Source organism: Spermophilus citellus (genome assembly GCF_964194105.1).
Source record: "Spermophilus citellus genome assembly, chromosome: 15".
Taxonomy (NCBI): domain Eukaryota; kingdom Metazoa; phylum Chordata; class Mammalia; order Rodentia; family Sciuridae; genus Spermophilus; species Spermophilus citellus.
The window spans coordinates 92,952,090-92,975,402 of NC_138195.1; the positions used below are offsets into that span (position 1 = coordinate 92,952,090).

The window sequence follows — 23,313 nt, forward strand, 5'->3', positions numbered from 1 at the left end:
GTAAACACACATTTTAACTTGTGATGTTTGCAGAACCAGAAATTTGTTGCAAATTGTGTAGTGAAATATTTTATGCATGTTCCTCCAGCTTGTGCTTACAAGTATACATCTTTTTTTTTCTTTTAAGTCAATAGCCTCTTTTAAAATGCTCTGCAGATTGTAAGGACTGAAAATGCACCCATATTTTTAAGGCTATTGCTGGGGGAACCGAGTCGGGGACAGTGGTTCAGATGGGTCTCTGCCCTTGGAGTGACTGTGTTCCTTTTGACATCTTGCGCTTCTCTGTGGTCACAGAAAAGTCGATTCTGCAGTGGAACATGGGTCACTACACTTGGGCAGTGTCGAGATTAATTGACTTTAATTTTTTACTCTTGACCTGTACTCAGAGCAGACCTGTTGCCACCTTCACTAGCCATCTTGTCATATCCCGTGACTGTAGTCCTTGTGATTCAGATGCACAGTCACCATGGAAAAGAGCTGCCTCAGCCTCAGAGGTTCTTAACAGCTGCCACCAACGTGACGTCAGAACTCCTCCTGGGGTCCTTCACGCCTCTGGGTCTGTGTCTTTTCCTCTTTGAGAGAAGTGACATATGGTTTCCACCAAGGAAGCTCTGCGCACGTCCCTGGCTGTGCCACGGCACCTCCAAGAGGCTTTAAGCAACAGAACTCTCTCTAGTCCTAAGTCAAAGCACCGGCGGGGCGGGGCGGGGCCTGCCCTGGAGGCTCTGGGGAGGAGGCCTTTCCTGTCCCTGGCTCAAGGCTGAGTGGCTGGCAGTCCTTGGCATTTGCTCCCTGTGGACACATCCCCCACGTCAGTCTCTGCCCTGGTCATCACATGACGTCTCCCAGTGGTGTCTTTGTCCACCTTTCCCTCTTCCTGTGAGGACACTGATCACTGGGTTAGGCTCGCCCCTCTCCGGCACAACCTCATTTCAACTTGGTTATATTCAAAGCCCCTGTTTGCAAACATCATGTTCCTAGATACCAGGGCTTGGGGCTGCACTTATCTTCTTGGGGACACTTTTCCACCCTCAACAGCACCCACGCCAGGAGGGGTGGTGGCTGCTTCTCTTTGGCTGACTGCAGAATCCCTGTGGCACCAGCTCAGGATTCTCCTTGTTTCTGAAGTGACCATTCATGTTCCTGTTTTTGTCCCTTAATGTCCTTAATGTGGGAAACAAGTCCCAAATCTTTACAATGGCCTGTGGCCCACACAGAGGCCACTTGGAAAGACAGGTCAGAAGTGTCGTGTGACTTGCACCCCCTTGGGGAATCGGGGGAAGCAGATGTATTTCTTCATATAAATGAGAAGCGCTCACAATTAGGGCCATTTACCAGTTTTATGGGCTTGTCCAGGGGAATCCACTTCTCAGAAGATGGCTAAAGATATGGAGTGGGCCCAGCTGTTCCTTCCCCCAGCGGCTTCCTGCTCAGTGGTGTTCTAGAGAGGGACCATCGGTGTTGGGAAGTGTCCAGAGCCAGAGATGGAACCCCTGGAGCCTTGGAAAGCCCAAGGCCCAAGGCCCTCAGGCTGGGAATCTGTGCCTCTGCAGATGGCCATACCAGCTCCTGCAGGCAGTGGCCCTGCACCTCTGACCTCCCCTCCCTCACTCTGGGTTCCAGCCACTCGGCCCCTTTGGGGTCCTGAGCTCCAGCCCTGCCCAGCAGGCCCTACTGCCTGTCCCTTGGTGCATTTCTTCCCATCTCAGCCAGAATGTCACTTCCTCTCCAGCCCCTAAGACATCCTAGGCCATTCTTTAGAGTTCTTATGACAATTTGCAATGAGGAATTTCATATGTGTATCTTTAATGACTCCCCAAAGAAGCCATGAGCACTAGGAAATAGAGGCTCTCGCGTTCCTCCCCCATGGAGCTGAGGCTGAGGCTGCCCGCACACAGCCCGAGCTCACTGGGCGTTCCTTGAATGGCTGAACCAACAAGGGAATCCCCAGCATTCCACAGCTTCCCGACGGACAGGGAAACGCTCCAGAGAGCAGGATTCTCAGCCTGAAGAACAACGTCTTTTTTAAAGCAGAGATAGCCTAATTATCTCTTCTATGCAATGATGGTTCATCAAAAAAATCACACGGAGGGACACAAAGAATGTTTCAGGTCAGAACAGTGGTTTACGGCATGGACTGGCTGGCACACAGCCAGTCCCTCCCACCTGTGGGTGAGGCTGAGGAGGCAGCTGAGCCTCCCACAGCACACTGGGGCCCAAGCCGAGAGCGAGTCCAGCCCAGAGCACCAGCAGAACCCAGGCTAAAAGGCCTGGCTTAGAGAAAAGTAATCCAGGTGATAAACTGGGATGACATGAAGGAGAGCCCATGGGCAACTGTCCTCAGATTCCTGGTGTTTTGGTGGAGTCAGAAGGACGGCCTCGGTGACATGGTGACATGACCTGTAGCCGACCTTGAGTCAGAGGGGATTGGGGAAAGTCGTCTTCCAGCACCTGTTCAAGGTGTGATGATAAAACCGCAAGCTTGGAAAGCCATTTCTGAGTGCCTGTGACATTTCTAGAAGGGTTTGGGAAAGGAGTGACCTCTGCTGATGCTCGAGAACTAGAGTGGCCAGAGCATAGGGGCCTGAGAGATCAGAGAGGGTGAAACGTGAAGTACCGGGGATTGGCTGTGAGGCAAACGTCCATTTTAACCCCAACAAGCATTCAACTTTCTGGAGAAAAGAGCAATAGCAAATAATTAAATTACCTTCCGTGCCAGCCTGGGCGAGCTGGAATGTGCTGGAATTTTGACTCTGAAACTCCAGAGCTCCAGGTAACATGGGCCTGCTTCCCCCTCTTGGTCTACACCCATTCAGTGTCCAGGTGAGTGGAGATTCTGCCACGTGGGTGTGGCCAGGGGAGGGACAGGGAGGGGTTGCTGGCCTGTCCATGCTCTGCTCACTTCATCTGCTGAAGCAGGTCTGTGCCCGCACGAGACTTCAGTGGGTAGGCAAGAGCCCAGAGGGCAGGGCAAGGTGAGCAGCACCTGCGTGCACCACAGCATGGACCAGACAGGGAGGCGGGCTCCTCATCCAGAGTACTCAAGGCCCAGGAGGAGCAAGCCTAGACTTACCAAAGCACGCAGTCCTTCTAAGAGAAGAACTTCCCACAACTGGAGTGTAAGAGTAGCCTTGTCTCTTAGAAGTTGGCTTTGGGCCTTTACCCTAACCTCATCATAGCTGACTGTCTTTCCTCCTGGCAAGGGGACTTGGTAGGTGACAATGCAGAAGCACCTGAGAAACTGGGCTCCTACACCCATCTCCTGACCAGGATACTGGAATCTTACCAGGTGGGAGCTGAGGGAGGTGGGGCACAGAGGAAGATCAACTCTGGGCAGGATTTAGAATCTCTTCCATTTAGGAAATAAGGCCAAGGCACGAGGTCTCTTCCAGGCTTGTGTGTATGTGGTAACTTGAGAAATAACAGCCGTCACTCCTTTCTTACAAGCAATGGAATCATGGGGGGCTAAGACCATTGCTGACCACTAAGAAGCTCCGAGTAGGAAGGCCCTTCCTCAATTGCAATTGTCATAGTTTAAAAGTGTTTCAAAATGGCTCGCAGGTGATGGTTGGTGTGTGACATGTCCGAAGGAAACTTGAAGGGAAATTTTGGTTAATGAGGGACCCTGTGTTTGGTTCCAAGCTGGGGATAGGATGGGACTCTGCCCTACGCTGTCCAGTAGTGGTCCATAAACCACTTGCAGGCCATTGGCACTTATAGGGTGACCAGTCCCAGATGAGCTGTGCCCTCAGTCTACAGTACATACTGTACTTCCAGGACTTAATGCAAAAAGAAAAGAAAAAAAAATTGTTATATAGGCTGATTTGTGTCCTCCCAAAATTCATTTGTTGAAGTCCCAATGCCCCAAACCTACAAATGGAAACGTGTTTGGAGAAGGGGTCATTTGAGAGGTAGTTAGGGTACAATGAGGCCATTAGGTTGAGCCCTAATCTAGTCCGACTTACAAGAAGAGGAGATTGGACACAGACATTCCTCAAGGGAAGTCCACATGGAGACACGGCCAGAAGGTGCCGACTGCAAGCCATGCAGAGAGGCCTCTGAAGGAACTAGCACTACCAATGCCTTCATCTTGGACTTCTGACCTCCAGAAATAAATCTCTGTTGTTCAAGGAAGCTAGCTAGTAGCAAGTCAGGACTTCATTACAGCTGCCCTAGCAAACTAATAAGAATGTCGAGTATCTCATTAAGTTTTTTGCGTTGATTACATATTGAAATGATGATGTTTTAGATATGTTAAGTATTACTAAAATTAATTTCACTTTTTTAATGTAGTAACTAGAACATTTAAAATTACATATGTAGCCCACGTTGCATTTCTATTGGACACTGCTGCCTTGAGCCAGGACTTTTTCTCATTAAGCACCAAAAATGCTATTTTAACTAACACATTCCTCCACATGTTGGAGGGAAATGGAAGCTTATTGCATATCCTTTGGGTCCACCACAGGCAGCCAGAACCCCACATGTGCCTGTTGGTATGCATTCCTTACATTAAATGAGTACGTGAGAAGATGAAATATATCTAAAAAGAATGAGAAAATGCAAAACAAAGCCAGGAAAGAATAGAACTTATTTCAGAAGGATGAGAGAAATATAATAAGCACCCAAATAAGGTGTTTTTCTCCTGTGATCCAATGTCATCTCTGTGATTTTGAAATAAATGCCAGGATTAGTGTAGCTGTGAGCATCAGGGCCTTTGGAGAACGAGCAAACTGGGGCTCCATCTGACCCCGAGGAGACGTGGACAAGGCCCAGGGCAGAGAGCACAGCTGTGAAGAGAAGTTCTAAGAACCACGGAGAAGCATCACCAGTTTTCTGGAACTTACCCCATTGTCAGGATGATTTCTCTTTTCATTTCCTGACTCTGGCTTGTAAGGAGGTTGTAGATCAGAAAAAGACAAGTTCTTGCAAGGATAAGGCTGGCCTTCCTGACTAGAGTCCTGTCGTCTGTTAAAAATGACCACCTTCAGTCGGAATGACCACCACAGTAGGTTGAGTGACTGAGGTTGCCTACGGACGGGCAGGGCCACCGGCCTCCACCAGGCTGCTTGCCTTATTGGATGACCCGGGTTCCGCCAGGCTCAATCTGAGCCTGTACCCACTGCATTCGCAGTGTTTAAATCGCCAGCGTTGCCTTGGTTTGACTTTACACTTAGTGAATTTTAAGGAAACAAATCACAGTTCCTATTTTTTGAAAGTGTCTTTGAGCCAGGGGACCTAATACCTCAGTTGAACCGAAGATTAAGGAGTCCCGGGGTCTGCAAGATTATGAAATGGAAGGAAAAGGCTAGCTCAGTCTGATGAAACCCTGGCAGCTCTCTTGATACCGTGTGTCCCCACAGGGCCTGTTTGCTCAAGTCATTAGGGTAGCCTTTGTTTTATATGACTGTGTGAAACCACATACATCCTTGAGCTCATTCACCTTCCAAGTTTATACAGCTACCCAGGGGGACAGAGAAGGCAGGCGTGACCCCTAGGATGCTGGGCAGGTAGGCAGGGAACAGTCCCCTGCTGAGTTCACCCTGTGCATGCAGGGAGGTGGAGGTGGGGCTCGGGGTCGGATTATATTAAAGTCTCTGCCTTTGTGCCCTGAAATCAGCAAGGCTGAATGGATTTTCTGCTTCTTTCTATTGGACACTCTCACCGTTGAATTATGTTCTGTTATCTTTCTGTATTTCTTCCACACAAAATCATTCTTCTATTTTTGCTTTTCCACTGTTTAAAAAGTTTAAAATGCCTTTCAGCCCGGCTCCTGGTCTCTTAATCTCCTCCTTTCTCTGCACCCGCCTCACTCCTGTCTGCCCCTCCTCACTCTCCAACGTTTCTTCCTTCCTGGGCTAATAATTACTCCTCGCTCCTTCCCCATTCCATTTCTACCTCCCCTTTTGAGCATCCCCCCCAAAAGCCTCTGTTCGGTTTTATCAGGTCCGAGGAGCGTTCTTTTCTGAAGGTGTGCTGAATTGTCTGTCTTATTGTGCGTGGTTGAGGCCTGGTAATTTTCAATACAGCCCTCAATCCAAGTTCTGCACTGAAAATCACCAGGCTTCTCTGTGGAGGATGGGAGTCGAAACAGCCGCTGAGCTAGAAGGGGTGGCTGGCCCAGGCGCGCCAAGCAGGACTGGCCAGTGCTAAGTCAGCCGGAACCCAGACTGCCGGGCCATGAGGACAGATGACCCAGAACTTACAGCTCGGGGGTGTTTGGATCCCGGAGACTCTTTCAGCTGAAGCTTTGCTCTTTTTCCTTAAAATAACCTTCCTTTGACAAAGTTCACACGTTGCCTTGCACCAAACTCGAAAAAATGACGCATTTTTTCATCATCTTGTGAACTAAAAATAGGGGTCTGGGAACAAGTTCCTGCTTTGGGTGAAATGGTTGGATTTCTTTTCTAAGTATTTGGGGTGAAATTTTCTCATCCTGTGAGTTTTCCTTTAAAAACACAGTTGTTATTAAGACAAATTTCAGGTCAGAATAATGAACCCTTTTTATGAGTTGATTCGAACCTTAGCATTTCTAAAATTCCTGAAAATCTCAATGTTAGCCAGAGTCTCATCAATCAGCCAGAATCTTCCTTGAATATTCAAAGAGATTATATGTTCATTATGATGTGCTCCTATTTAAAAAGAACCCTATTTTATCAAAGTATGAGAAAAATGTACTGTTAGAGTGGAGGAGGAGCAGAGATGGGGATCTGCTCCAGGAAAGCGGGAGTGGGGACTGGTGCATGCGCTGTGTAAGGAGAGGTTGCAGGCCACAGGGAGATCCAGGGGCCCCCTCATGACACACCTGGGGACAGACAGGGCCTCACTCTCACTCTCAGAGCTGGCTGAAGACAGAGCTGACTGAACAAGGCCTCCTGCTGGGCCTGGGCCCCTGTGGCCCCACTGATGCTGAGGGACCTAAACCGGAGCTCTGGATTCTTCCATTGCCTCTCATCCATTTAAACATCGGAGGCCTCTGTGGGACTTTGGGAATTCAGGGGAGTGGAGTATGCCCTTTCCCTTCACTGTGTAGGAAGCAGGTGAGTTGAAGAATGGATGGAATCCTCTTCCCTTAAGAAGTATCCCCTTGCGAGTCACAGCAGGTGAGCAAGCTGAACAGAGCCACTTCTGGGTCCTGGTGATTCAGCTGGAATCTAAGGGATACTCAGCTGCTTCTGCTCCCTGATCCCGCCAGATCAGGGTCCGTGTGCCCTGCACCCCAGTGGTCAGCCATCAGCCTCACCTGGTACCTTTCCTGCCGCCACTCTGGGAACCCAGGAAGGAGTTTCATCAGAAAGGAACGGTTTCTACTCAAGGAACGTGAAGAAATGGCGGCTCCTGGAAGCAGGAGGTTCAGAGAGCTGGGACAGATCGTCATCTGCAGGGAACGGAAGCGATCATCCTCCGGTGGAGAGCGGTGGGGAGAGAGTGGGCGCTGAGCAGCCAGGAGCTGGCTTTCCCAAGGTGCCACCACTGGATTAAGGACCTCAGATTGGAAAATAAAGCTGTCTGCAGATATGGGCTTTTTCATTTGGGGCTGCGTGAACCTCCTGAGCCTCCAGCTCTTCTAAGAGTGGAGCTGGGCCAGACGTTCTCGCCAAGGTTAAAGCGATTCTTTCACTGAGATAATCTAAATCTAGATCATATTGAATCTGTTTTCTCTCTGGCGCTGAAATATTTTCCACAGTGCTCACGTTGGAAATATGAATTACCCACACTCTTCTTTCAAGCCCTGTCCAATTAGAAGTAGATGAAAATCTCCTTGGTGCAAAATCCTTTAACACAGGCGGAGGGGAAGAAGGGAATATATATTTATAGAAAATCTGATAGAAAACACAAGCACGTAACCTCAGGGTGAGCCGGGTGAGATATTTACTCAAGACTTATATTTCTTTTAAAAACAATTACTTTTGATATGTATCTAAAGTACCTCATCTGTCATTTAGGATAAAGACAGATTAAGCGTTTACCGGGGAATGAATTAGAAACTCTAGCATTCTTGGCAGCTAAGTGAACGTATGCGCTTGCAGAGAACTAAAGAAAAATCCAGTGAAGGGGACCTACAAGGAACAGTAATGTTGTCTTTGAAATGGAAATATGCTAAGGGAGGCATGCTTGCTGGAGCTTAAAAGAAACATTAAAAGTGAGAGAGATTCCCTCCCTGGGAATGTGGGCTTGGGCTCTGACAAAGGACTGCCAGAGATCTGGAGAATCAGCCGTAGGTATTCAAAGAATGTGAGGCCATGTTAAACCAAAGGGAACAGGAACCCAGAGTGGGGGACTTCAGGTAGCACATCTCTGCCACCTCCTCCTGTCCCTGGACACTGCTCCCATCTCTGAAATTTACTCTGGGCTTATTTTGTTGTTGCTGCTGTTTTTCAAAGTACTAAAATACGACTTTTACTCCAGAATATCTTTTTTTTTTTTTTCCTCATCAGAAGTAGCTGATGGCTTCTTAGTCACATGAAAAGAGTAATTTGGAAACATTTAAGTAAAACAGGGTTCTTCAGTGTATTGGGTGATTCAGTCATAAGCAAGGCCTTCAGGGGCCCATCGTAACAAGAAAAGACAAAGATGAGTAGGTGGGGTGGGGGCGCTTTGTGCCACAGGTGCACCAGGTGAGGAGCCGCAGCCTGAATTCCTGTGGGACCCCAGGTTAGGGACTCCTCGCCTGGAATCCTGAAACCCATTGCTGCAGGAGGGTTGGGAGCAACTGGAAGCGCTGGTACATGATCCTCAGGAACAAGAACTTTGGAGAAAGGCCAACCTGGGCCAAGTCCACCACTTACCTTCAGGCCCATGACTTGCCTGCCTGATCCTCAGCCTGCTCATTGGCAACACAGACGGGGAAAACACAGCCACCCCACAAGGTGGTTGAAGGGCTTAAACCCGGAAAGACGGGTGGCTGGACTTATCGTCAGCTGAGAGAAGCTAAGAGCCATGGGCATGTTCCTGGGGGTGTCAGCATTGCTGCCTCCCTTGGAGTAGGATGCCCACATGGGTCTTTAGGGTCCCAGCAGGAGGAAGTCAAAGTTAAGGGAAGGATGAGTAGCTGGCCACAAATTCAGCCCTCCCACCTGCGGAGTGGCACAGAGAGGAGAACAGGGGCTGTGGCTGGGGACACAGCATGGGTGAGGGTAGAGCTTCCCTGGATTCAAGCCGCGAGGCTGTTCCTGAGCCTTGTTAAGCAGGCCCGGTCTGGAGTCCAGCGGTTTGACGGATGTACGGTGCAGGTACTTGCAGTCTCTGAGGGGGAGAGCCGGGAGCTTTCCAGTCTGGACCCATCACAGAAGGTTCTGAAGTGAGGGCCACTGTGGAAGCGCAGAGAGGCTGGGCAGCAACCAGACTGGCTTCCTACGGGGGTGCTTCCTCTGAATTTCCATGTTCTTCTCAAGGCATCCACTGGATCTTATTTTTCCCCTAGGAAAATTTAGCCTCCTGTACATCAACAAATCATCACATTACCCATGTGTCAAAAGTTCAGCCACATTTTTAAGAATCAGGTACTTGGAAAGGCACTTTTAATTATTTACCATACAAAGTTTCCCCTTTTCAAAATGGTGGCAGGACATGTATCCACACGGTACCTGCACATGGAGGCAGCTTTCTGCAAGCTTGAAGTTGGAGTTGAAATACATCCTTTCTGGCAGCTGGCATCTTGGGCCGTGGCGTTTATTAAGTGGGATCATTTTGGAAAGTGGCCAAATCAGGCCCCCTCATCCCACTTAAGTCTCCTCACAGCCTCCCATCACCTGCTGTCCTTCTGCCTAGCTCCAAGGCTGTCCTGAGAGACGGGTCTTGGCAGCCAGGACTGACAGTGGGAGGAGGAGGACAGGGTGGGTGAGGACGGGCTTGCAGACCACCGTGGGCAGAGGGCAATGTGATACATAAGCCAGGGGTTGACCAGTTTAGTCAACAGACACTGCGTCCTAAGCCAGAGGACAGGAGCCTCCAGGGAATCCTGACATCTACCCGACATTGTGCCCTGGCATTTCAGTTAACGCAGTGTGAGTCTCCCCTGTCCCCTGTGAGCTGTGGGTGGCTGTCCTACTGCTGGACCCTGGCCATAGCCTTCAGCTCGGGTCTCCTCACCATCCTTCTCTCTTGTGACATACAGATGTGGGAGGAGGCCATTGCCTTGGGCAAGGAACTCGCGGAGCAGTATGAGAACGAAATGTTTGATTATGAGCAGCTCAGTGAATTGCTGGTAGGTATTCCTCATTTTTGCTTAAACGACAAGAGGCAGGTCAAGCCTGCTCTCCTGGAATCTCCTTTTGTACTTTCTCCTTGGGATTTGCCCCAGGCATCCCCCAGCCGTGGCCTGGTTCTTGGTGCCATCCAACAAGATGGCCTTGCTAATCTGCTGTTTGCTCCTGGCCCTGGCCAGCCCTTGTTACCAGACTGGGGCTCCTGTGAGTGGATTTTACATAGACACCAGCTGACCCCCTGTGTACGTGATCTGGGGAGTGCAGGAGTCTCCAGGAGCTTCTTGGATTCTAAAAACCAACGCCTTCCACAAGAGGAGAGTGGACAGATTGAAGTTCTAGAAGTTTCTAAGTCCAGCCTCCTCAGCTAACCAGTCTTGTATTCAAGAGATCACATTGATGAGGTGGCAATATTTATCATTAACTTAGAGCAAAGTAATTGTAGCCTTTTTGATTCTTCTTTAATGTACCTCAGTACCTGGTCCATACCATTCATCCACCAAGGGCCAGCCATGTAACCAAAGTGAAACAGACTGTCTCGGTGTTACCTCTTGTGGTTATTGAAAACCCCCATGAATTACGACTGGTTGCTGAATTTGGCTTGTTTATTCAGGATCCCTTGCTGATTGATGGAGGATAAGTGAAAAAGAATGTCAAAACCATCAGTGAGATTAGATCCAGGTGCAGGCCTCCAGGCCTCCCGCCCTGCAGGAGCTGCCAAAGCTTAGAGAGCTCACAGAAGGAGCCCAGGGGAATGATGCTTAAGCCTGAACTGCACTTTCTCTTCCTTACAGAAAAAGCAGGCTCAGTTTTATGAAAACATCGTCAAAGTGATCAGACCCAAGCCCGACTATTTTGCCGTTGGCTACTATGGACAAGGGTTCCCCACCTTCCTTCGGGTAAGTTCTGTTCTACTCAGTCTGAGCTGGGATGGCAGCTGCCTGGGCAGCAATCCCTTTTCCCAAGGTGCTTTGCAAGTTGAAGCCCAACTCTGAACTGGAGGAGCTGAGAATGTCTTCTTTGATTGCGTATAACCCTTAGGTTTGATTTTTCCTGAAAAGAACTCTCTTTCCAAGATTTATGTGTATTTTTAATTGTGCTAAAATATGCATAACATGAAATCTGCCATTTGAACCACTTTGGGTTGTACACCCTGTCAATCCACCCCCAGAACTTTTCATCTTGCAAAGCTAGGACTCGGTACCCTAGCTCTCCATGCCCCCTCCAGCCTTCAGCAGCCACCTTTCTGCCTTCCATGTCCATGGGTCTGACTGCTCTAGGTACCTCTTGTGAGTGGCTCAGGCAGTGCTGTCTCTCTTGTGTCTGGCTTCTTTCACTCAGCATGGAGTCCTCATTGTAGCAGGTGTCAGAACTTCATTCATTTTTTTAGGCTGAAAAATATTTTGTTGTATCAATAGATTATATTCTTTTTATCTGTTTATCTCTTGATGGATGTTTGGGTTGCTTCCACCTTTTGGCTACTGTGAATGATGCTGCTACAATGTGTATTTGTAATTACATATAAACATTGGAGATGGATTCCCAGGGCCACCACGCTAGGAATCCACTGCATCCCGGAGGCCGGTGGGTGCTATGGGAATGTGATCAGAGTGGTAACCACCATCGCCCACCAGACTCCATTCCCCAATATTCACAGGAGGCTGGAGGAGACGTATATGAAGAAAGGCCACCTGACCAACTAGTAAAGTGGTTTCAAGTTTCTCAAAAGCACATTCTTGGATTCCACTGACCTGAGGGTCGTGATTTCTTGCCCTGTCTTGTGGCCTGTTTTTATGACACGTGGTTTTTCCTCACCCCAGGCAGCCTGGTGTGGTTTAGGGCTACAGAATTTCCATGCCAGGAGCATGGCTGTGGTATGGGGCGGGGGGCGGTGAGGCCGGCAAGGAGATCCTCCTGGTCCCAGAGCTGTGCTTCCCGGCCTACGTTTGCTGATTGCATAGGGCTCCCTGTGAGGTGAGGCACCCCTTCACCTACACCCACAAGGTGCCAATGTTCCCCCTACCAAGGACATGCCACTTTTTGTGGGAATGGCCCACACAGTTCTGGTCTGTTCCAGAAGGTGAGGTTGGGTGACCCCTCACTCAGTGACCCCCTAGTGACTGAGGCACCTGACTGTGAGCTCACTGCTGCCAGCCCCTCCCGCTGCCTTCACTGTGCAGTGAAGACAGTGGTGGATCAGAAAGCCAGACTGGAGAGAAGGTCTTCCTGCCCAGAGAGAGAGAGCAAAGGGTGTTCAGTGACAACCTCAGAAACAAACTGAAGGAAGGCCTGAGGTGGCAGTTGACGCACTTGAAGTTGCAAAGGGCATTCGTCAGTGCTTGTGTCTGCATGTGTGCGCTGTGTGGATCTGCTGAGAGCCCACCCTGCACTGTGCAGTCCCTGCTGTACTGGGTGACAGAGGGGCCGTGGGCCCTGGGGACACTGGGCTGCCTGAGTGTGGCACCTGCTAGCTGGACTTGCAAGGAATGATGACGACATTGAGCAAGGCAGCAGCCTGCCTCGAGTCTGCCAGTGGAAAGCCTGGGACACACGTGGCCATAGGGCCAGTAGCCGCAAGTTGTGCTGGGAGCTCCAGCCACTGCGGGCTGCAGGGACAGTCCTGGGTCACTTGCACTGTCCGAGGACAAAATGCAAAGTATGAATAAAGGGTTTAATGGGCTTGATTAATATTGAACTGACTTTCCCGCCACACCTGAATAACTTTGTGGGGCTGTGGCAATATATTTATTACGCTTCACAGATCACCTGGCAGGGGTCAGTCTGACAATGACATTAGCAGTTACCACAAAGCAGGCGGAAGACGTGGTGGCCAGGCTGCTGGCAGAGGAGCCTCTGAGGAACTCGCTTTCCTCTGGCTCTGCCGTTCTCCCTGAATCAATCTGGATTTTGAATGCATATTAATATTTATACTCCTCACAAGGAATAAATATATTTGCCTGTGTGTACATTTTCCCCTTGTTTTCTTGTTCAAAGGGACTACCTCAGCATGCAAAGTAATTGACATTTCTGGAAAAGGGTATTAGTGTTTTCTTCTATAACTCACTAGTGTTTTTATATTAAAGCCTTTATATACATTTTTATTATTATGCTTTTTTCTAATATAAAACATAATAAATGCATGCTAGTTTCATAGTAGCCTGTTATATATTAATCTCACTGAATTTCTGCAATATTTGGCTTTATATCGCCTCCTAAGGTACCCATGTGGGTATTTATATTTCTAATTAAGACTACACATTACTTTGGTTTCTGCTTGGCATTAGTTTTCATAGAAATAAAACATTTTTCTTCCCTAATGGTGCTTTTAGACATACCTAAGCATAAAGTGGAAAAATCATTCAATTCTTAAACCGTTTCTTCCTCACTAATTCGTAAAAACTCAGAAGACACTGTTCCTAGAGAAGAGGGATGTCTTAGTCTGCTCAGGTTGAAGTAACAAAATACCTTCAACTGGGTCATTGATAAACAGCAGAAATTTGTTTTCTGACTGTTCGGAGGCCGAAAAGCCAGAGCAAGATGCAGCAGACATGACATCCATGGGGGTCTGCTCCCCTCAAGGCTGGGGGAGCAGACCTCTGGAGCCCCTGGTGACCTGATGGCCTCCCAAGTGTCCCACTGTTGATTAGGAGGGACACAAACTTGCAGACAGTAGCAGGGATAAGCTAATCAAATGTTCTAAGATTTCTCTCTATCTCTGAAAACCCATTAATTAGACAGATTTTAATTTGACTTCAGGCTGAGTCTCTGAGAGATAAATGTAAAAATATGCAGCAAAATGCTGTTCCCGGCTGCCTCTGGCTGCCTCTCTCTCTCTCTCTCTCTCTGGCGTCTGTCCAGGGATTGCCAAGATATGACAGGGCTGTGCCTGACTCATGACCAGCCAGTCCTGAGTCTTCCCAACATCTCCTGATGGAAGAGACACAGGTCCAGTGCAGCCAAGACCCACCCATGGGCTCCTACCCATGGTCTCTGCCTGCCACAGTTTCCAATTAGGTGGAGACGGCCCTGGGCAGGGGAGCCTTGACCTGTCTGTGACTCAGATGTCATGCAGAACCCACTCGGGGATCTGTGAAGGTATAGAGAAGAACCTGCCTTGCAGATGTATTTAGAGTCACTGGGTCTCACTCATCTGGAGATGGCCTCCACAAGAGCCTCATATAAGGAGGGGATCTTACCTTCATCTCTCCACCAAGGTCCCTTGACTGGCCCCTGACGGACTCTCCAGCTTAGGGAGTATCATCTGAGATGGATAAAACCCAACCCTTAGAAGAAGAGCTCTCACCTCAAGTCACCATTTACTTTCTCATTCCTTGATGAATGGGGATCCGCACGGCAACTCTGATTGCAATAAGGACAGACATGCCATCCACCTCTCTCCAGCCTCTCACCACCAGGAGGCTGAGAGCCCAGCATCTGGGTCTGGATTCCTTTTCCTTGGTTTCTGCTCTTCTGTTGCTGTCTCCCATGCTCAGGCTCTGAGGTCCCACCTTTGTCTCAGGCAATCTTAAATTCCTTCAAAAGGACAAAAAGCACTTAATTAGAGCTGTGGGGGAGAGACACCTGCTCTCTGATCCCCCACCTCAGTTTCTTATGTGGGCTGTCCGGCTGGGTCTGGGAACCTGTTGGTACAAGAGCTGACCATCAAGAGGGAAGCATCAGAGTTTATTATTTTTGCATGTATCTGGGGATCTTCACAAGAGAGTGAAGTCCAAGGCAATGGCTAAAGCAGGATGTTTTAATACTTTCTAGACAAAGAACAGTAAATCCCTAACAGAATGACAGGACAGATGTATCTGGACTCTGGTAGTAAATTCTAGGGCTATCACTATGGGGGCGGAAGATCAGGATTACTTTAGAATGTGTTGTTCAGGTTCTCTGCTGGCCCAGTTACCAGGGATCAGGGCTATTTTCCATCCTTGGTATACGAAGGACATTCCTCCCAGAAGGATCCGTATGGTATGGCTTGCTGCATGGAGGAAAACAGGCCACATCCTTTCTGAAGTTACAGTTCCCCAGTAATTCCAGTTTGAAACAGTCATTACACCACTTGGGCACATTTTGCGATGGCCAATCCTTCACCCTTTCAGGGCCTACCCAGGAAGGAGTGCAGATGTCATTCTCTGCCTGCCCTGCCAGTTTCCGCCTTTTCTGACCAGGCCTGGGGCTCCAATTGCTCCCCTGGTTTTGCATAGCTTTTAAATTGGTTGCCACTGCTGAGACTGACATATCTCAAGATGTGGGTAATGGTGCTGCTGCCTAGGCAGTGTAACTCAGGAGGCTTTTGTCCTGTGTCCTCCATGAGGAAGAGCCACACAATCGCGTTCTGTTCTCACATGCAGTCACATTTTTAAAAAACTTCCCCGCATACCTTGAAGACTGGTGCTTTGGCTTGTGAGCGTTTCTGGCCTCCCCTGTGGTGTTATGCAATGAACATCTTTGTTTCCAGGGAAAAGTTTTCATTTACCGGGGGAAAGAGTATGAACGCAGAGAAGACTTTGAAGCCCGACTACTAACTCAGTTTCCAAACGCAGAGAAAATGAAGACCACATCTCCACCAGGCGATGACATCAAAAACTCCGCTGGCCAATGTATCCTTTAAGACACCCTGCTGACTCCGCTAGCAAGGGATGCCCAGGCGGTTGCAGGGCTGGGTGGCTGGGGCTTCTCTCCAGGCCAACATCCCTGCTGCCTGTTGATCCTTAACCCCCTTCCCCTCAGATATCCAGTGCTTCACGGTGAAGCCCAAACTCGATCTGCCCCCTAAGTTCCACCGTCCAGTATCTGAGCAGATTGTAAGGTAATTTTGCTCATAGGATGGGAGATGGGAGTGGCTGTGGGGCCCTCCTGCTGATGACTCTGCCTTTTGAAGGGTGGAATTCAGCCAGCATTGAGCACTCCCAGGTTCTTTCTGCCCTCTTCTAATTGCACGGGAAGCCCATGATTCCCAGCTTCCGCCCAGGTTGGGGAGGAGTGGCCCTAGCCCGAAGGGTACCATGCTGATTCCCCTCCCAAGGTTGGGGACAAGGAAAACTCTGAGGAGGGAGGCGGCCTCTGGTTGCTTGAGACCCATGAGGTGGGGAGACTTCCCTGTGGAGCACTTCAGCTGTGCCCAAGCCCAGTCCCACACCCACACACCCAATCCGAGTGGAAATACGAGGCTGTGGCAAGAAAGAGACTCGAATATTTGCTCCTGATTAAGCTCAAGATAAAAACCCTCCACCCATGAACCAGGATTGTGAGTGGTTTTTAAACCTCACTGTCCGAATTTGCGTGGGATGGTGCCTGGCAGTTTGAGTCGCCCCTGATGTAGCAGTGGTGCGGGAACATCTGCTTTTGCAGATGGCTCTTTGATGGGAAGAGTTTTCTTCTCTGTTTGATCCTCATTCTGGTGAAAACATTAGCCTCCTTGATGGCCTGAGGGTCCTCAGGATCTGCTTGTTTTGCATCCTCAAGTTTGGTGGTTTCTCCGAGCTCTCCTCATTTCTTTGACCTTTCGTCAGCAGTAATGGATGTAAACCCAGACTCCGTGTGTTTGCAAGAGATTGTTTTCACAAGGCATGCATTTTAAGGTTTGCAATGTCTTTTCTCAGGGAGGGCCTTTAAGTAAATATAAAACTGTAGAGTCTCTCAGTTCCTTTAGACGTATTTCAGTGTAGGGGGAGAAAGAAGTCCCCCCGCCCTGCCTGGCATAGGCAAAGCCCACCCCTTTCCCACAGGAGGAAGGCAGGCACATACACTCCACGGGTGCCACTCTTTCAGATCTGCATTCTATATATCTGAAACTAAATTATGGAGCATCTTTCTAAAAATAATGAATGCATCAATTTTTAACTATTTTAGAAAGTAATTAATTATTAAGTTATCAAATAACTTAATTGCTAAATTATTGAAGCAAATGATGAAACAATTTCTTAAATAATAAACACATACGTTGAAGACACAGCCCGGCCCCTCTGCTTCCCTTCCCTTTTCCCCACTTTACCTTCTCACTCTGACCCAGTAGCCCTTCTCCCTGAGGGTTGGCAGGGACCCAGAGGTGCTAAAACCTCAAGTTCATTTTGCACCTGCCAGGGTTTACCTTCAGAGGCTGCTGGGCGAAGAGGCAGCAGGTCAAGGCGGCAGCCACTTCCCGGGATATAGCTAAGGCCAGATCCTGCATCTAAAAGTGAACGGGCTGTTTAAGGTTAATGTCTGAAGACATTTCTGTCTCTGCAGCTTTTACAGGGCGAACGAGGTCCAGAGATTCGAATATTCCAGGCCGATTCGGAAAGGAGAGAAAAACCCAGATAATGAATTTGCGGTAAAACAACACCACTGATTCTACCAACAACAAGAGTGCCCTGGAAGAGTGTGGCCTTGGGGCCGCCACGCCTCTGGGGGAAATGTGTGGGAATCCTATCCCCTTTCCCCTCCAAATGTAGCAAAGCCATCAACATTTCACAAACAGGTCTTGAGGTTTCGGTGTATAGTAAGGTGCCTAACATGGGAAGGCACGGGGCTTCCCTTGAGCCCAGCCCCTGTGCTGGAGCAGGTGCTGTATCTCTAGCTACAGTTGGGTGTGAGATGCCCAGTGCTTACAGGACCTCCTGCAGGTGACATGGGGGTCAGCAGATGGGCTGAGTGTAGACGCAGATGCTGGCACACCATGCAGTGTCCAGCCTGAACTTCACTATGTCTCAGCAGCTGCAGAAGGGTTTCTGCCTGGATGCTGCTGACACCAGGGCCAGGTGACTCTCCGTGGTGGAGGCTGACCTATGCATCGCAGACTGTTTAGCAGGATCCCTGACCCCTGCTCACCAGATGCCAGTATCACTTCCCCAGTTGTGACGACCAATCTAAAAGTTGTTCCAGACATCACAAATATCTGTCCCTTTTTGAAAACCATTGCATTGAAGTCATGGAAATATTAACACACAGCCTTCTTACAGCCTTTTAGAAATTATATGTACAAACTGATTTAATGAATTTCATTTTAAAAAAGCAACAGACAAGCCAGAATTTTCTTAAATGATAACATTTCCCCCTTGTTCATGGAAAACCTCCAGAAATCCATGTATAGGCCCATATGGCATGAGGCTGCAGCCCTGGGGACTCTGGGAAACCGGCACTGCAGGAGATGGCACTGCTCTAGTCTGCAGTCTGGTGGCCCCTGATGAGGAGTCAAAGGTGCCTCAGTGCCTGCTCATGGCCCAGAGCAAATCTTGGAACTCTTTGTCAGGGCTGCCTTGGGACCTCCATTCTGTCTCCCTGCAAATCTTCAGGTTTCTTTTAATCATGTGATCCTCAAAAAAATCTGAGTCTCCTATGTCAACTCCTGGGAGCTCCCTGGGGGAGCCCCTCCAGCTAGGAGGCCCAACCCCTTGTGTGTCAATAGGAGCTTGGAGTTGGGTGAATCCAAGACCTACAGTTCTAACACACTGGTGTCTAAAGACCAAGGCTCTTTTTCTTGCCTCAGGCCAGTGTCCTGAACGTCCTTGGTGACTGGTCGCTGCTGTATTTCTGTAACAATGGGGGCCCAACCTTGGTACATCCAACCCATCTAAGGGGGCAGCTTTCTGAGCAGTCGACCTCCAGCCATCCTGCCATTGTGCATGTTGTGTCTGGGTCGCGGGTTTGTTGGCTTTTCCTCGCTCCGCTCCTCTCCCATCTGGAAGTGCATATATTCTTACACCGTAAAGAAATAGACACAAGGAGTCCAGTGAATTGCCAAAACGCCAGCAACAGGGGAGCAGAGCTAGGAACAACCCAGGCTCCTGATGTCTTGAGCTATGCCAAGCCTCACAGGCTGGGCCTCTCCTGGATGGCCCTGAAAACCAACATGACCCCCTTAGGTCCTCACGCATGCATGCAGCCAGGAGCCCAGGGTCTAGTCCTCCATGGACTGGTCAAAACCTCAGGCTTCCAGATAAGCACAGGGTGTTTACAGCCCAGGGAAATGGGGCTTTGCTGTTTCATGGGGAGTTTGGCTTCTCAGGCCCCAGGGGCAGAGGCTGTGGAAGCCCAACCAAGAGCAGGGCAAGGAGGCTCAGCGCCTTCAAACCTTGCAAGGGCTGAAGCCCCTGCCAGCCAGGGCCAGTGGAGGAGGAGACCCAGATGGCCACCCCTCCCAGGAGTGGAGCCACAGAGAAGGTGCTGGAGGCGTGGTCTAGACAGGTTCTGAAAGAGCAAGTGCTACCCTTCATAGGCCAGTGCCTGAAAGGGTGACCACAGGGGGCCTGGCCTGTGTCCCTGAGCTCCCAACTGGGCCCTTGCTTTCCTTCTCCAGGAATCTGAGAGGTTTCCAAGATCCAGACAGCTTTTGGGAATTGTTGACACCCCATGATCCCATCTACATAAATCTAGACCCTATTGGTAGGGCTGGGAATCTAACTCCGTGATAGAGCACATGCTTAGCATGCACAAGGCCTCTGGTTCCATTCTCAGCACAAATTAAAAAAAAAAAAAAAAAGACAGGTCTCAATTGCTACTGGCAGAAGACTTGGTGCTCAGGATTCTGCCTTACAGTCTGGAATGGCAGAGGAGGGTCGCAAGCCAGGCAGGCTTGAGCAGGCGGAGGCCAGGGTTGCAGTTTGCTCTGAGTTGTGGCTCTGCAACCTGAAGGCAGCGTAGAATGATGCTTGACACCTTTTCCTGCAATCTGCAATGTCTACTTTACAAAGAGTACATTTCATAAAATGGCGTTTTTATTTAAAATGTATGTACACATTTTAAAAATGCAGAGAGTGGAAAGTCTTGAGTAATACACCAGAATGTTCAGGTTGTCATCTCTGCATGGTGAGTAACTTACTCCCTTCCATTTTCATATTTTTATGTTTTCACAAAAATGTTCTAAAATACTGATTTTATTAGGATGTGAGAGGTCAGTTTTGATAAACCTAGCCTTCCTGAATGCATTAGCACCTTTGAATTTGTTTTGAACTCAAAGTACAGCTAATATGAAACTCATTTGGCACCATCCCAAATCTGTTTAAGAGGCCCACCAGTTTGAACTATTTACACCTCCCCATCTCCTACATCCTCTTTGCCAAATACCAGGGAGGTGGGCCCTCATGGCTAGGAAACAGGATGCTTGGGTATGTGCTGTGTGGCTGTTAAGCAGAGCGTGGCTCATGAGGTGGCACTGCAACACACACCTGCCCTGCCTGCCCTGCCCCGCACACAGGCAGAAGCTGCTGCTCTGGAAACCTCTGCCCAGGGGTCCTGTAAATCCCCATGAGGGCAGAGCCAGCCCCCCTGATGGCCTCCTAACACAGGTTTTGTGTTCCTTTTGCAGAATATGTGGATCGAGAGGACCATGTACACCACAGCATATAAATTGCCTGGCATTTTAAGGTGGTTTGAAGTCAAATCTGTTTTCATGGTAAGAACAAACCCTGGAAGCCATAGTCCCATTCCCTTCCCAGCTAGGGTCAGATACACCCTCCTGGCAGGCTGCCCACGGCAGACCCTGCAATGCAGGTGGCCCCGCTGCATGTTCCTCCGAGCGTCCATGACACCTCGCCCCATCCCACCCCCAGTATCTTAGTGGAAGAGCTGTGGAAACACAACCAAGAACTGGCTCTCTTTGTAAGAAAACCGGACCAAGATCTCATTTCTCCTCTCAGTATTTAATTTCAATCATAGCTGGGCTGTTTTGACAGTTCTTTCCCTTCACTAAATGAAAAGTTTAAAACAAGTTCCAATTTACATAAACTTTTTACAAAATCTTTCTTCTTGATGGTTTTATTGCCATTTACATGACAAACAACTGAATTAATAGCACTCGCTCATTTCAAGTAAAAATAGCCTGAAAATAGACCCGGCCCCTACAGTTTTTAAAGGAAGGATGGTTCCCATCTCGTTAACTAAACTCTGCATGGCTTTGGGACAGCTTCATTTACATGAAACTCACATTTATGGTGAGCTATGGGACAGCCTCATTTACATGAAGCAGCAGATCTATTAACTGCATGGAAATGTCAGGGCTGTGGCAATGCCAGTTTAAAAGTGCCAGTTGAGAAATGGTTTTGTTCCTGTGTCTTCATGGGGCAGGATCCCAGCCCTGGGGTAGCACTTGCCACCAGTTTGCAGTGAGTCCCCTGAAGCACCTGGTTGTTGGCTCTAGGACGAGGCTGCAACCTTCTGTCCAGCCTGTGTCCACCATTTCCCTTTGGCCTGGCTGGCTTGAGCTCCAGGTCCTTCCATGAGCATTTGCCTGCTCTGACAGACCTCCTGCCCTGACCCAGGAGGCTGCCAGGATGCAGCCCCGGCTTCCTGCTGGGCCTCCGAGGCTCTCTGTCTACCCTCTTGGGAGATACTGTCCCTTTCTGCTCTGGGACCTCCCATTCTATTCTCCAGACCTCTCAGGTAGATGGAGGGCTGTGCCGAGTGGGGTCAGGTGGCAAAACTACAGCCCCTTCATGGGGTGTGTGGAGGTGGTAACGTCCCCATGGGACAGAGGAGCAGGCACTAATCCTCTTGTGAGCCTCTGCCCATGAGATAGTGGAGCCTGACCTTTTGTGAGGACACAGCTCCTCGGTCTGTGCTGGCCATTTTTAACAGATTAAAAGGGCTTGAAGCCAAATAATCCCGGAGTGGTGGGACTGGAACCCTGCTGCAGACCCCTTCCCCTGCCATGCCTCCAGGAACAGACCCTGTCCTCACAGGGGCAGCCGCTAGCCTGTTTGACGAAAACAGGAAACGTTCTTTCTTGAGGTAAATGGGTTTAGTGACTGGGGATGAGCAGCCAGTTAAATGGCATCCTGCCCCAGAAGTCATGTTCCTAGGATAGGAGATTCCACTGTCTGACATGGGTGAGGACGGCTTTCCTGAGACTGCATGTGACGAGGGCCACCCTCAATAGTGTGCACATGGTCAACCACAGGTCCCTGTATCGGGTCACAGATGGGCACATCGACCAGGCGCTGGCCTCTGTGGCCCACTTCCTCTGCAGCCGCTGGATTGTCATGCTAGAGTCTGGCAATCCCCACTTGTCCGTTCTCTGCCCTCTCTGCTTCCCCTTCCCCAGCCACCTCTCCCCACCCAAAAGGTGTTCCCGAGGCTGCAGCAAGAATGCTGGAGGCTCTGCTTAGCCATTTGCTGGGGACACCCCAGTCCCTGGACATGGATGGGGCCCATCACACCTCCTTTGGGAGGGTCACAGGGACTGAGGCCATCTGGACGTGGGTCCCATGGCCCAGCCTCAGTGGGAGAGCACAAGGCCTGGTAGTCGGTGTGGGCCGCGTACCATGCTGCTCTTAGGGCACCTTCGGGTTCCGCCAGACAGGGCTCCCGAGAAGGACAGAGGCGGAAGAGAGGGAAGCAAGCCCTGGAGGAGCTTGTCCCCTGCCTCCTGCGTGCACGGCTCCACTGCAGGCATGACCTTCCAGATGAGACTGCGAGCGTTCATCTTCCACATGGGGGTGTGTGGAGGCCCCTCCTTTGCCTTCCCAAACCAAAGGGGCCAGCAGGTTTCTAGAAGGGCAACTCTAGAACAAGCAGAGAGCTAGGCCACGTTCAAGGTCTCCTTTGGGGTAGTGTTGAGGCACTGCTCAGGGCTGAGTGTTTTCCCCGGATGACCACATGTGACCACAGCCGGGCAGCCTTGCTTTCTTTCTTTGGAATTTCCACATGAGAGTTCCATAACAGTGATGATAGAATCCCCAGCTGCTCGTGCCTAGGCCACAAGCAACCGCACGTCCAGCCATCTCTTGTGAGATGGTGTATGGGAGAGGAGGTAGCCTGCCCCACCAGGACACCATGCTCCTCTGGTGAGGCCCAGGCAGCGGATGTGGCCATGCCATGGTACCATCTTCCTTGCAGGTGGAGATCAGCCCACTGGAGAATGCCATTGAGACCATGCAGCTGACGAATGACAAGATCAGCAGCATGGTGCAGCAGCACCTGGACGACCCCAGCCTGCCCATCAACCCCCTGTCTATGCTCCTGAATGGCATCGTGGACCCTGCTGTCATGGGGGGCTTCACCAATTACGAGAAGGCATGTGGCATGCCCGGGGTCACTAGGACAGGCTGAGCCTTTCAGACACTTTCCTCCAAGCCTGCAGACTACCTGGCCTCACTGAGCTACCTCATCAGTGATGGTGCCG

General features: G+C 49.8%; 1 protein-coding gene across 4 annotated transcripts in view; it reads left to right on the plus strand.

Annotated features, from left to right (window-relative positions):
- DOCK1 (dedicator of cytokinesis 1) overlaps window positions 1-23,313 on the plus strand; it is a 458,484-nt gene that overhangs the window by 408,486 nt on the left and 26,685 nt on the right. For all 4 annotated transcript variants that reach the window (XM_081267092.1, XM_081267094.1, XM_081267093.1 and 1 more), the window contains exons 39-45: window positions 10,118-10,207; window positions 11,000-11,104; window positions 15,673-15,814; window positions 15,945-16,023; window positions 17,442-17,526; window positions 20,500-20,586; window positions 23,028-23,204. In XM_081267092.1, coding sequence (XP_081123218.1) covers window positions 10,118-10,207; window positions 11,000-11,104; window positions 15,673-15,814; window positions 15,945-16,023; window positions 17,442-17,526; window positions 20,500-20,586; window positions 23,028-23,204 — 765 coding nt within the window. The remainder of the gene's footprint in view (window positions 1-10,117; window positions 10,208-10,999; window positions 11,105-15,672; window positions 15,815-15,944; window positions 16,024-17,441; window positions 17,527-20,499; window positions 20,587-23,027; window positions 23,205-23,313) is intronic.